The 13,148-nt window shown below is 35.7% G+C and overlaps 1 protein-coding gene across 1 annotated transcript in view; it reads right to left on the bottom strand.

The window, feature by feature from the left end:
• The window catches only part of EML6 (EMAP like 6), a 286,159-nt gene that overhangs the window by 146,772 nt on the left and 126,239 nt on the right, over positions 1-13,148 (bottom strand). Inside the window, exon 2 of the mRNA XM_074206262.1 lies at positions 3,084-3,243. Within this exon, the coding sequence (XP_074062363.1) occupies positions 3,084-3,243 (160 nt within the window). The remainder of the gene's footprint in view (positions 1-3,083; positions 3,244-13,148) is intronic.

Here is a 13,148-nt window from a genome sequence, read left to right as displayed (position 1 = left end):
CATTTTTCAGTTGTGTTCAACTCTTTGTGACCCCTTTTTGGGTTTTCTTGGTAAAGATATTTCAGTGATTTGCCATTTCCTTTTCCAGCTCATTTTATAGATGAGGAAATGAGTCAAACATGATTGAGTGACTGACCCAAGGTCATACAGCTACTAAGTATCTAAGCCAAGATTTGAACTCAGGTCAGATGAGTCTCCCCTGAGCCTAGGCCCAGCACTCTATCTACTGAATTATCTATCTGCCTATTTTACATCTACTGATAGATAAATGTTAGGATAGGAATAAGAAATTCAGAACAATGTTATTTGGAAAGATCAACAAAATTGTTGAAAGAAATTTCCCAAACAAGACAGCTCCTGTAAAGCAAATTGGAATCTTAAGTAATCTCATACTATTCATTTTTACATTCCTGTTCTCTAGTCAAATTTAACATCTTACTGTTTTTAAAATATTCCCTCTCCTTTTCTGCCTTTGTTCATGTATTCTTTATTCCTACAATGCCTCGGCATACACATTCAGGTACATATGCATACACATGTAGACATACACACATACACATGTATAAATTTCTGTCTATGGAAATCCTCCTCATTTTTCCAGGCCAACTGAAATGTTGTCCCCTCATGGAAGCTTTCCTTCATCTTGCTAGTTGGAAGTGATCTCTCTCTTCTCTGAACTCTCAAAGAAATTTATTTGTACCTCTTAGGCACTTACCATCCCCTATTCTGCATTATTTGTGTGTATGTTGGTATGCATGTTTAACTCTCTTCAAAATGTCCTCATCCATGTAGCCACTACAGTTTTCTTTAAGTTGTTTCAGAAGTCAACAGCTCCTTGGATAGACCAACTCTAAGAAGCCATGTGGGACAATGGATGAAATACTAGGGCTAGAGTCAGAAAGACATGAGTTCAAGTCCTGACTTGAACACATCCTAATTTTTGTGATACTGGGCAAATAACTTAACCTCTATGGCAGTTTCCTCATCTGACAGATGAGGATATCAGGAGCAGCTCCAGCTGGTGGCCCAGTAAATAGAACTCTGGGCTAGGAGTCAGGAAGAGCTGAGTCTAATATAGTTTCAGGCACTTTCTAGCTATGTGACCCTGGGCAAGTCACTTTACTCCTGATTGCCTCAGTTTACTCAGTTGCAAAATGAGGATCATCACCTGTCTCTCAGGGTTGTTGAGGAGCAAATGAGATAAAATTTATAAATCACTTAACATAGTGCCTGTCCATATAGAAGGCTCTATATAAATACTTATTTACTTACTCTTCCCTTCTTATAGCTAATTAACCTTTTATAATCTTCCTAAGTCTTGTCTTTGAAAAGCAACTTTATTTGGTAGACAAAGAAAGGGTCAATCTCAGAGATATGAAGACTTGTGTTCAAGTCCTACCTCTGATACGTACTTACAGAATAATCCTGGGAGAATCACTTAATTTCACAGGATACTAGGCCTAGGAAATCATAGAATATTATAAATTTCAGAAGTCTCTGATCTGTATTGGTAGAAATTCCTTTACTAATCACAGATCTGGACCCCCAAAAAAATCCATTTAAAATATTAAAGATCCTATCATTTAGAATAACAACTACTCTTTCCCCCAAAAAAATCAGTAATGAGCTTGACCAGAACACAGCAAGAGTCATGGTCAATTTGTTGGATCACACACATAAAAATGCATGTGCATGTATGTATGTTTATGTATGCATATATGTATTATATGAACATTTGTATTCATACACTCATGGGATTATCAGAAAGTTAGATGGCTTGCTTCCTAGCCATTCATTAGTTTTCAACTAAAACTAGCCATGTTACCTTCAAGGTACTTAACTGATTTAGCTTCCTCATGTCTATAAGAAGGCTAGACTAAATAATGGATGTCCAACCTTTTGTTCTTCTAGGTTGCATTGCCCAGCAAAAACTTTCAAGGGCCACATGTTGAATTTAATATTTATTCATGATGACAATGTAACCCATATTATCATTGAGTATAAAATGAGTGGACTTTGAAGGCTACATATGACCCATGGACTAAATGATTGTTCTAGTCTCTTCTTATTCCAATATATATTATTTCTGCAATTTTGACCATTTCTCCACTTTTCAGAAGAATCACAACTGTCTCGAATAGATTAAAAAGAAACCTATTTCTGTATGTATCTACTTTCAGAGAAGGAGCTTTTACAAATCTCCTTAAAATCCAGTTTCTTTCAGCCACAGAGTCTCATCTAGAGATTACTGTTCTCTAATCCTCACTGTTAGGAAACATAAAGCATGTTGACTGGAAGAACCATCAACGCACTCCCATAATGAACTCTGCTTGTCCCTCTGCAGTCATGTTTTCAATCTTGGGTAGCTTTTTTTCCAAAAAACACCAGTCACAGAACCTCCATAATATCTATGCTGCTTTGGGGTTTACAAAGTGATTTATATGCATTATCCTATCTGATCCTCACTACCATTGGGTAACAAAGGTACTGTATTACAGGTATTATGTCTTTTAAATATTATAAGAAGAACTATATTTATAATATAATATATAATACAATCATTACACAATATAAATATATAATGATATTTATAGTGTTAGTCATGACATAGTATATATTGTGTTAATGTGATATGTAATATATTATAAATAAAATTTTAATGATTATTATTACTATTGTTATTATTCATTTTTTTGTTAAGGAAAGTAATATTAATGATTTGTTCATGAAGACACAGCTGAAGCGTGCCAGAGGCTAGATTCAAATCCAAGTCCTTGATGGCTCCAAGTCCAGAACTATATCTGAAAATCTAAATTGTTTTTAAGACTCAGAAGTCTATTCAATATAGAGAAACATGTTTTTGTTTCCATTCTGATTTAAATTTACCTCCAAACTAAAAGATGGCCACCTTTATGACTTCTGCCTCTGGACTCTACCAAAGAACTGCTCACAGTCCTTTTGCAAAACCAATACTACTATAAACTATTTTCTTTAAGTTATGATTTCAAAATTAATGCAGGTTAGAAGACTTTGGAGACTATAGAGAAGATACTAAGATAACAGAAACCACAAAGCATCCATACCTGACCATCTGAATCAAAAGTCAGACAAGCGATTCCATGTGTATGTACATCTTTAAGAATAGAAACGGTCTGTACATTATAAGAATCCCAAATGCAAATATAAGGATCCTTTCCAACTTGTCCAGTTGCAACCAAGGTTTTATCCGGGTGTAAGGCAAGGCTGAAAGAGAGGAGGAAAAAAAGTCTATGGAATGCATATAATTGATCCAGTCAGTGCAAAAACTCATCAAAGTCAAAGAAAATATTGATCATTTTTATATTCTGTAAATTATCCAATTTATTTGTCACTTCTCTCTGTCTATAATCTCAAGAGAAAAGATATTGAAATTGGATCTAAAATAATTTATCTGATTAATCTAAATAACAATGTTGAGCCTAAGAGAATACAGACAGTACAATTCAACGATAGGAACATTTAGTCAAATTTACTGGTGGATTGCCATGAAAAACAGATGTGACTATTTTGGTTGTATTTGGTTCATTTGAAAGGCTGATCACTCCTCTATGTGAGTTCTATAATTATGGTTGTTGACTATATTTGCATACTGATTTTAAAAATATTGTTTACCTTTTAAGTCTTCTCATGTATTTTTGAAAAAATGCTGACAACTTGGAAAAGTGTCTCACTTAGAGTTAATTAAACCTGTCTGCAAAACACTACCAATCGTTACATTTGTTATGATAGCAAAGCTCTTAGAGGTCACAGAGTCACTTGCTGTTTCTGTGTCTGTCACTAAGGAGTATGCATTTTTTAAAAGAAAATTTCTATTTTTACATAAATCACTATGCCCCCAGAAGAACTTCAAATGAATGTACTTAGGTTTTGTTGGCAATTTTCCTATCAAAATAAATCCTTTTCAAAATACCAGCTAGTATTAAGGAGGAACTTTTAGCAGGAAGAAACTAGAAATTCAATTACAATAATGCAAAGAGAATATAAGAGAATGCACCTCAGTTTCTCAATTCACAAAATAAACAACTGACTATAACATTTCTAAAAAGAAGAAGGAAGAGGAGGAGGAGAAAGAAAAGAACCACATAATCAACAAACTTTATCAATAAGCTTTATCAAGTCTACCAATCACCAGACATCATACTAGGCACTAGTAATACAAAGACAAAAACAGCAATAAGCATCTAAAGTGCCTCCAATGCAAGAACTGACTAACAATTTTATAAATATTATCTCATTTGATCCTCACAGCAACTCTAGAAAGTGGAAATGCTCCCATTTTGTAGTCGAACAAACTACAAACAGAGGTTAAGTGACTTGCCCAAGATTACACAGCAAAGAAAAGTGTGAGGTTCGATTCCAACTCAGATCTTTGTGATTCCAGGCTCAGGTTTTAAGCCATTGTATCACCCAGCTAGCTTGAATATATTTATTGAATAAATTTACTTATATTATATATAAGTAAATATAAAATATATGCAAGGTAAATGCAATATAACTTTGTGGAGGAGACAGTAGTATCTGGGGGGACCAGGAAAAGTCTCATGTGGAAACTAAGATAGCTGGATGGCACAGTAGATAGAGGTCCAAATTTAGAGTCACTGTATGATCCTGGGCAAGTCACTTAATCTCCATTTGCTCCATCTGTAAAATGAGCTGGAGAAGGAAATGGCAAACTATTCTATTATCTTTGCCAAGAAAACTCCAAAGACTTGGACATGACTGAAAAGACTGAAAAACCACAAAACAGCAATATTATACAATGAACAACTGTGAATGACTTAGTTGTTCTCATCAACACAGAGATCCAAGACAGTCCCAAAGGACTTGTGTTGAAAGATGCTATCCACCTCCAGAGAAAGAACTGATGAATATCTGAATGAAGAATCAAAGCATAGTATCTGTTTCTTTGTGTTTTTCATGGTTTTTTATTTTAATTTTTACTTTTGATAATATGGAAATAATCTTTTGATTGATTGCCCATGTATAAGCTATATCAAATTGCTTACCATATCAGGGAGGGGGGAAAGAATTTGGAACTCAAAATTTTAAAAGTGAATGTTAAAAATTATCTTCACATGTAATTGGGGCAAGAAAGAAAATATTGTTGTTTTTTTTTAAAACCACTCACTTATCTCTCCTCCCTTTCTTGGCCAAATTCCAGGCTCCGAGTTGTCTTGTTTCTCTTCATTTATTCACTTTTCTGACTCTTAAAGTCTGGTTTCCAATCTTATCACTCAATTTAAATTGATCAGTCTGAAGCTATCTATAATCTATTAATTGCCAAATCCAACGATCATTCCTCAGTCCTCATCCTCTTGTCATCTTTGTAGCATTCAACACTATTGACTACTATCTATGCAAATATTTTCCACTTGTATTATGTATGATGCATGCATGCATGTATGTATGTATGTATGTAGCTAGCTAGCTAGCTAGCTAGCTATCCCCCTTTTCTAAATAGGGATAATCAACTGCCAAGGATATCTCATAGACATCTCAAATTCAACATGTCTGGAACAGAATTCATTCTCTTCGCCTCAAAACCCTCCCTTCCTCCAAATTACTCTTTCCTGTCTCAGGTATTACCATCCTCCTGGATAGGCACACTTGTAACTTCACTGTCCTTCTTGAGTCCTCACTCCCACTCACCACCTATATCCAATCTGTTGCCAAATCTTGTCATTTCTACCTTTTCAACACCTTTATATGTCTCCTTTTCTCCACTCACATAGCCACCCTCCTAGTAAGCAGGCCTGGATCTCTTACCCGGATTATCATAAAAGCTTTATGATTAGTTTCCTTGCCTCAAATTTCTTTCCACTCCAATTTATCCTCTTTTTGGCTTCCAAAATGATTTTCATAAAGCACAAATCTCACCAGATCACTATTCTATTCAATAAACTCCAGTATATCTATTTTCTCCAGGATAATTTTCTGTTTGGCATTTAAAGTCCTTTACAATTTGACACCTTCAGGGCCGGCTAGGTGGCGCAGTGAATAGAGCACCGGCCTTGGAGTCAGGAGTACCTGAGTTCATATCTGACCTCAGACACTTAATAATTACCTAGTCGTGTGGCCTTGGGCAAGCCACTTAACCACATTGCCTGGAAAAATTTTAAAAAAAATTGACACCTTCATACCTGTCCAGTCTTCTTAAACTTCACTCCTGTCCACTACCACCAAGATACCCTGACCTACTTACTATCTTCATACACTCTATCTCCAACTGAGATCAGAGAGACTAGATCAGTAGAAGGTAACATATACCAATTAGTAGAGGTAGTCAACTCATGGAAAAAAAAACTTCAGAAAGTGTGATACCTCTTGGCAGAGAGAAGTGCTGGCCATGTACAGGGATGTGTGGTGAGGGGTTGGCAGACAGAGTTGAGCCCCACCTCTGCAAATGCACCAGGTGTATGCTCTCAGTACTTTTCAGTCAGAGGTGAGGCTTAGCTCTGGCTCACCTGCCATCCCCTCACCCCTATCCCTGAAAAGGTACTGACTTGGATCCTAAAAGAGAACTACATCCAAGAAAAATTTCTTGGGGAGACTACAAAAAAGAGAAAAAGACATTCACCTAACAGAAGTTTTGAGTTAACCCCTTTCAAATGTGTGCACTACACAGTGCTTCATTACCTTTGTTCTTTAAAGTTTTGCCCACTCTCATCATGACTCTTGTATGTAAAGAGAATATAAGAGAATGCACCTCAGACTGTGAGGGAGGGGATGTTTTTGTCTCTATGGTTTTTGCTATACTATTTTAGTAAACATTTTTGGTAAAAAAAGCTAATTGGTTGATTGTTAATAGGAAGTACACTGATGGGGGCTCATTATTGATGGTATTAGAAACCTTAGCCCTTCAGATTTATGCCTAGAAACTTGAAGGTAGTAGTAGTTACCTTCTGGGGACAAAACCCATCAATGTGAACTGGGGGTTGAAAAAGTAGCCCTGGGAGAAGGAAGGAACTGCACTAGCTTCTGTCCATTCTATTTCCTTTATTCTTCTCCCTAATTCTCCCTCATCTTTTCTCTCCTCTCTCATCTCTAATTATCAGAAGTATAACCTGCATCTTTAAGACCATGTTTATCAAAAACTTTAGAAAATTCAGTTCAATTCAAGAAATATTTTTTAAAAATACCGACTAGGTTGAAGTCTCTGTACTAGATATTACAGGATAAATGTTAGATAAGCCCCCATTCTTGCCCTCTGTAACTTGCTATCTAATAATGGGGTATGACACATAGCTATCAAATAAAATAAAATACATACTAAGTAAACACAGTGTAGTTTCAGCTGGTGAAGGCACTAGATGAATGAATCATTATTATTCAGTCATTCAGTTGTGTCTGACTTTTTGTGATCCTCAAGATCTTCTATCCTCCATTATCTTCTGTAGTCTATTCAAGCTCATGTTCATTGCTTCCCTGACACTATTTATCTCTTTTTCTGCCAACCCCTTCTCCTTCTGCCTTCAATCTTTTCCAACATCAGGGTAATTTTCAATGAGTCTCATGTTCTCTTTATGAGGTTAAAGGATTTAAATTTCAGTTTCATGATCTTCCAATAATAGTCTGAATTAATTTCTCTAAGTATAGACTCCTAGTTGTCCAAGGGTCTCTCAAAACTCTTTTCCAGTGCCACAATTTGAAAGCATCAGTTCTGTCACACTCGGTTTTCTTTGTGGTCCAGTTTTCATAGTCATACATTGCCAATGGGAAAAAACCATGGTTTTTGTCTGTGTGGACTTTTGTTGGCAAGGTGATATCTCTGCTTTTGGGTATACTATCCAGATTTGTCGTAGTTTTCCTTCCAAGGAGCAAGCATAGTTTAATTTTATTACTGCAGTTACCATTGGCAATGATCTTTGAGTCCAAGAATAAAAAATCTGATGCTGCTTCCACTTCTCCCTCTATTTTCCAGTTGCCATGATTTTACTTCTTCTTGCTATTAAACTTCACATGAGTTTTCCCTTCCTCAAGAGGCTCCTTAATTCTTTAACTTTCTGTCATCAGAATGGTATCCTTTGCATCTTTGAGATTATTGATATTTCTCCTGGCTTTTGAATCATTAGTCTGGCAGTTCCTATGACATACTCTACATATAAGTTAAACAAAATGACAATACACAGTCTTGCCAGACTCCTTTTCTAAACTTAAACCAATCAGTTTTTTCATGTCTAGTTCTAACTTGACTCACATAAAGGTTCCTCAGGAGACAAGTCAGTTGATTTCATATTCCTGTCTCTTTGAAGATTTGTCATATTTTAATTGTGATCCATATCAAAGACTTTAGTATAATTAATGAAACAGAAGTAGATGGTTTTCTGGAACTCCCTTGCTTTCTCTATAACCTAATATATGTTGACAATTTGGTCTCAGGTTCTTCTGTTTTTAAAAAAAAATAGATGGGGGGGGCCTAGAAATCAGGAAAGGTCTAATATAAGAGGTTGCAATTGAGACAAACTTTAAAGAAACTAGGGATACTGAGAGGTGCTGGTGATAAGGATAAGCAGTTTATAGAACACCAGGCTCAGTTTTGGGAAGGTCATATGTTATTTCAAACAATTTTAGGTAGTGTGCTGTAGGTTCTATGAAACACAGTTTACTAACCATTTTCTTAGAAATTCTGTCACCTTTATGTTTTTCTCTTAATGCTTATTCCCTGGCTCTGAGGGGAAAAAAAAGCTCTGTTCTCTAAAGGAGATTCCTTGAAAAGGTGGTTTCCTAGGGCAATTCATTTTTATAATGTAGATCAAAGAGACTCAGAAGTCATTCATACATCTCAGATCCTCATTTAGCAGGGACATATTGAAAATGCTCTATTGTGTTAAATTACTATGTCGGTTAGAAATAGCCACTCTAGTTGCTCTTCCTTCTTTTCTTTTAAAAAATTAGAGGGGGCGGCTAGGTGGTTAGTGGATAAAGCACTGGCCTTGGAGTCAGTAGTACCTGGGTTCAAATCCGGTCTCAGACACTTAATAATGACCTAGCTGTGTGGCCTTGGGCAAGCCACTTAATCCCATTTGCCTTGCCAAAAAAAAACATAAAAAAAAAATTAGAATAAAGCTCCAACCCCCCCCCCCAAAAGTACAAAATGTCATGTCAGAAATTCACTTCACCAAATGTTATTTTACTTTTTACACTGAAGGGAATGTCTATCTATGATTGTCATCATTAGTTCAAATAGCTTTCTGATGTTTTTCATATCTCTCTGAATAGCTTAATGGAATCCAGTTATTTTTCCATTTACTAATTCTTAAGTTTTCCATTTTCACTGTGAAGGGATTTCTGGTATTGCCATTTATCTATTCTAGGTATAGAATAGAGAGGGGGAAATCCTACAACCTTCCTTCCTTTATCTGGCTGTTTGTTACTTCTCCACCAGTTAGTCTTAAGGAGTATCAGTAAAAATCATTTTCCCTTTTATTTTTGCTTGTTTATACCGACAGGCTTCTTTATATCTTCTCAAAACGTATTATCCTATATTTACTTATTTTGAAACTTGTTTTTATCAAACATACGATAATTTTGAGTATACAAAAATCAAAAAACCTTCTAGCAAACTTTAATCACTGGGTTTGAAAGACAATCATGCAAAATTATCAGTATTGGTCCAATACTAAAAATATTTCTTTAAATAAATTTTAAGATATTGTTCAAAAATCTATTCTTTTTCTGGGGCGGCTAGGTGGTGCAGTGGATAAAGTACCGGCACTGGAGTCAGGAGTACCTGGGTTCAAATCCGGTCTCAGACACTTAATAATTACCTAGCTGTGTGGCTTTGGGCAAGCCACTTAACCCCATTGCCTTGCAAAAACCTAAAAAAAAAAATCTATTCTTTTTGAGCAAGATTTTTTAGGGGTGGCTAGGTGGCACAGTGGATAGAGCACAGGTCCTGGAGTCAGGAATACCTGAGTTCAAATCTAGCCTCAGACATTTAATAATTACCTAGTTGTGTGGCCTTGGGCAAGTCACTTAATCCCATTTGCCTTGCAAAAAAAGCCCAAAACAAAATAATAAATAAATAAGCCCAGATTTAAAAAAAACTTAAAAAAGCATTATTTATTTGAATAAGAGTTTTTATAAAAAATTATGAACTTAGTTATAGCTTGATTTTTTTTATTTTAAATTTTTTTTTAGGTTTTTGCAAGGCAAATGGGGTTAAGTGGCTTGCCCAAGGCCACACAGCTAGGTAATTATTAAGTGTCTGAGACCGGATTTGAACCCAGGTACTACTGACTCCAAGGCCAGTGCTTTATCCACTGCGCCACCTAGCCGCCCCCTATAGCTTGATTTTTAAGATATATATGTATATACACTATACATAGTTTGTCATGAAAGTAAAAAAAAAAAACTATGCTCTTTGTTTCTGTCTCCTGGAGTTTCATTTTGTAAAGTAAAAAATGTGTTTTACTGGTCTTTTATTACTGCATTTGTCACTACTCACTGTTCTACACCTACCCCCCCAGCCCTACTTTGTAATAAATATGTGTAGTTTCAGTCAAACAAAAAAAAAAAATCTATTCCTTTTTTTCTTACTACATTTGTTTCCTACTTCTGAGAATTCAGAACTTCTATACATGGTACTTTCTAAAAACAGCACTATTATATTAGAAGCTATTTAAAAGGCATACATTTATATAATGATAGCAGACTTCATACAGTGCTTTGGGAAGCTAGGTGGTATAGTGACTAGAGAAATGGCCCTGGAGTCATGAGGACCTGAGTTCAAATCTAGCCTCAGACAGTTGACACCAGCTGTGTGACTTTGGGTAAGCTACTTGAGTAAGTCACTGATTACCTCACAGCCAAGGCCGTCTCCAATTGTCCTGATTCATATCTGATCACCGGACCCAGATGACTTCGGAGGAGAAAGTGAGGCTGGTGACTTTGCACAGCACCCCTCACTCACATGCATGTCATGCCATCATCTCCCTGATATCATGGTCTTCTTCAAGAATGAAAATATATATATATATATATATATATATATATATATATATATATATATATAGTGCTTTAAAGTTTATATTTTTAGGTACCTTTTGCATCTGTTGCTACTTTATGCTAAGTTGGAATCTTGTTCTTCTGTATGTCCACAGAAGCACCACAAGATCAAAAAAGAAACGTGATAATTTTTCATTGGCAAGTTAAAGATTGCTTAAATCTTTTTATTCAAATAAGAATGGAATAGTATTCTCTCACAATATCTAAATGCTTGTGGTACATGGTAGCTATGTAATAACATAGGGCTTCATTTGACAGAAGATTGTTACTGTTGTTGATGATGCTTGTCCTTCATTCTCAAAGAAGACCATGACATTAGGAAAGTGATGTCAAGACCTGCAAGTGAACTGGATTTAAGGGCAGAGGGTTAGAAGATGTATACAAAGTCACCAGCCTTATTTTCTCCTTCAGAATCATTTGGATGACATCTTCAAACAAAATCTTTCTTCCTTCCCTCCTTCTTCCTTTCCTCCCTCCTTCCTTCCTTCCTTCCTTCCTTCCTTCCTTCCTTCCTTCCTTCCTTCCTTTCTTCCCTCTTCCCTTCCTTCCTTCCTTTCTTCCTTCCTTCTTTCCTTCTTATCTTCCAGCTGAATACCCCTATCTACTCAGGTTGGAAATAAAGAGCCCACTCACAAACCTGAACTCACCTGATCAGCACAGAAGCTTTAACCCGCTGCATTTTTACTTAGGACAATTTATCCATCTCCTTAGTCAACTTCATGGTCCTATGTGCCCAAGGAGCTCACTATATTGGTGCCGATATATTCTGGACCCCCAATTAAGATTAATGCAAACATAATCCACCAGCTTCATACTCCTTAGTAACAGGGACTACAAGCATGTACACACTAAAGGAAACATTTTTTTGAAATAAATTTTCAAAAATGAACTTATTCCTTCTCTTCTAGCCCTTCCACATTAAGAAAGCAAGAAAAACAAAACCCCCTGTTACAAACATACATAATCAAGCAAAACAAATTCCAGGAATGACTATGCCCATATAAATGTATGTTTATATGTATATACATATATGCTTATCCATCTATACACATATAAATCTCTCTCTAGATATATTATATATATTTCCATCTTCTCTCTGAGTTAAAGCTGAGAATGAATTAACAATAGTTCTCTGGCCCAGTCACAACTCCATGGCATTTAAACTAAATTAGGAAAATTTCTCTTGAATGAACCAGGATAGTTTAATTCTTTCTCCTTGCACCCAAGATACCAAAGTAGTCTTCTGGCAATTAGATTATCCTCTCTATCTAGAAATACTACTCTTCAGAGGAGTCATTATAGAGAAGAAAGAACAGCTTAGCCTAGAATTTATATTTTTCTATTTCTAAAACACATTGTTATTGCCTCTCAACATAGGAATGGGAGAGGAGTCAATTTGTTTTATGATATGAAGAAATATGCTGTCACTTCCCCATATGTTATTTTTCTGCATATAACAGGAATTTGAGAACAGATTGGCATTCTGAGATTCGTAGGTCAAAGGAGCAAGCAATATATATTTGTTGTTCAGTTGTTTTTCAATCATGTCTAACTCATTGTGACTCCTTTTGGGGTTTCTTGGCAAAGATAACTGAGTATTTTGCCATTTTCTTCTCTAGCTCATTTTACTGAGGCAAAGTTAACTGACTTATCCAGACTTACACAGCTAGTAAGTGTTTGAGGCCAGATTCTAAATCATGTTTTTCTGACTCCAGATCTGGTGCTCTATTTACTGTATCACCTAGTTGATATCTATATCTATATATTTATCCATACACATATAATATTATATGTGTATGTATATATTTCATGTTTCCTGAAAAATATTTAATGCTATTCTTTATACTCCCATAGAGACTCTCCTTTCAGACAAGTTTAATTAGGAAGTAGAAAAGCTATGAAAAAAGGAATATGGACATAGTGAGTTAAACTGAGATTGAGTCCACTGAACCTCTTTCATTCAAATACCAGAATGGTGTTATTTAGTCGTATGATTTTTGGTTCCTCCTTTTCTTTTAGCTCTTGAATGTGGGTAATCCTCAAGGCTCTGAAACCGGCTCTATCCTAGCTTTGGCCCTTGTTCTCCTTTCTGCTTTGGAGAC

This window comes from Macrotis lagotis, chromosome 1, assembly GCF_037893015.1.
Source record: "Macrotis lagotis isolate mMagLag1 chromosome 1, bilby.v1.9.chrom.fasta, whole genome shotgun sequence".
In the NCBI taxonomy this organism is placed as follows: Eukaryota; Metazoa; Chordata; class Mammalia; order Peramelemorphia; family Peramelidae; genus Macrotis; species Macrotis lagotis.
This window is presented reverse-complemented; position numbering and strand designations above follow the sequence as displayed.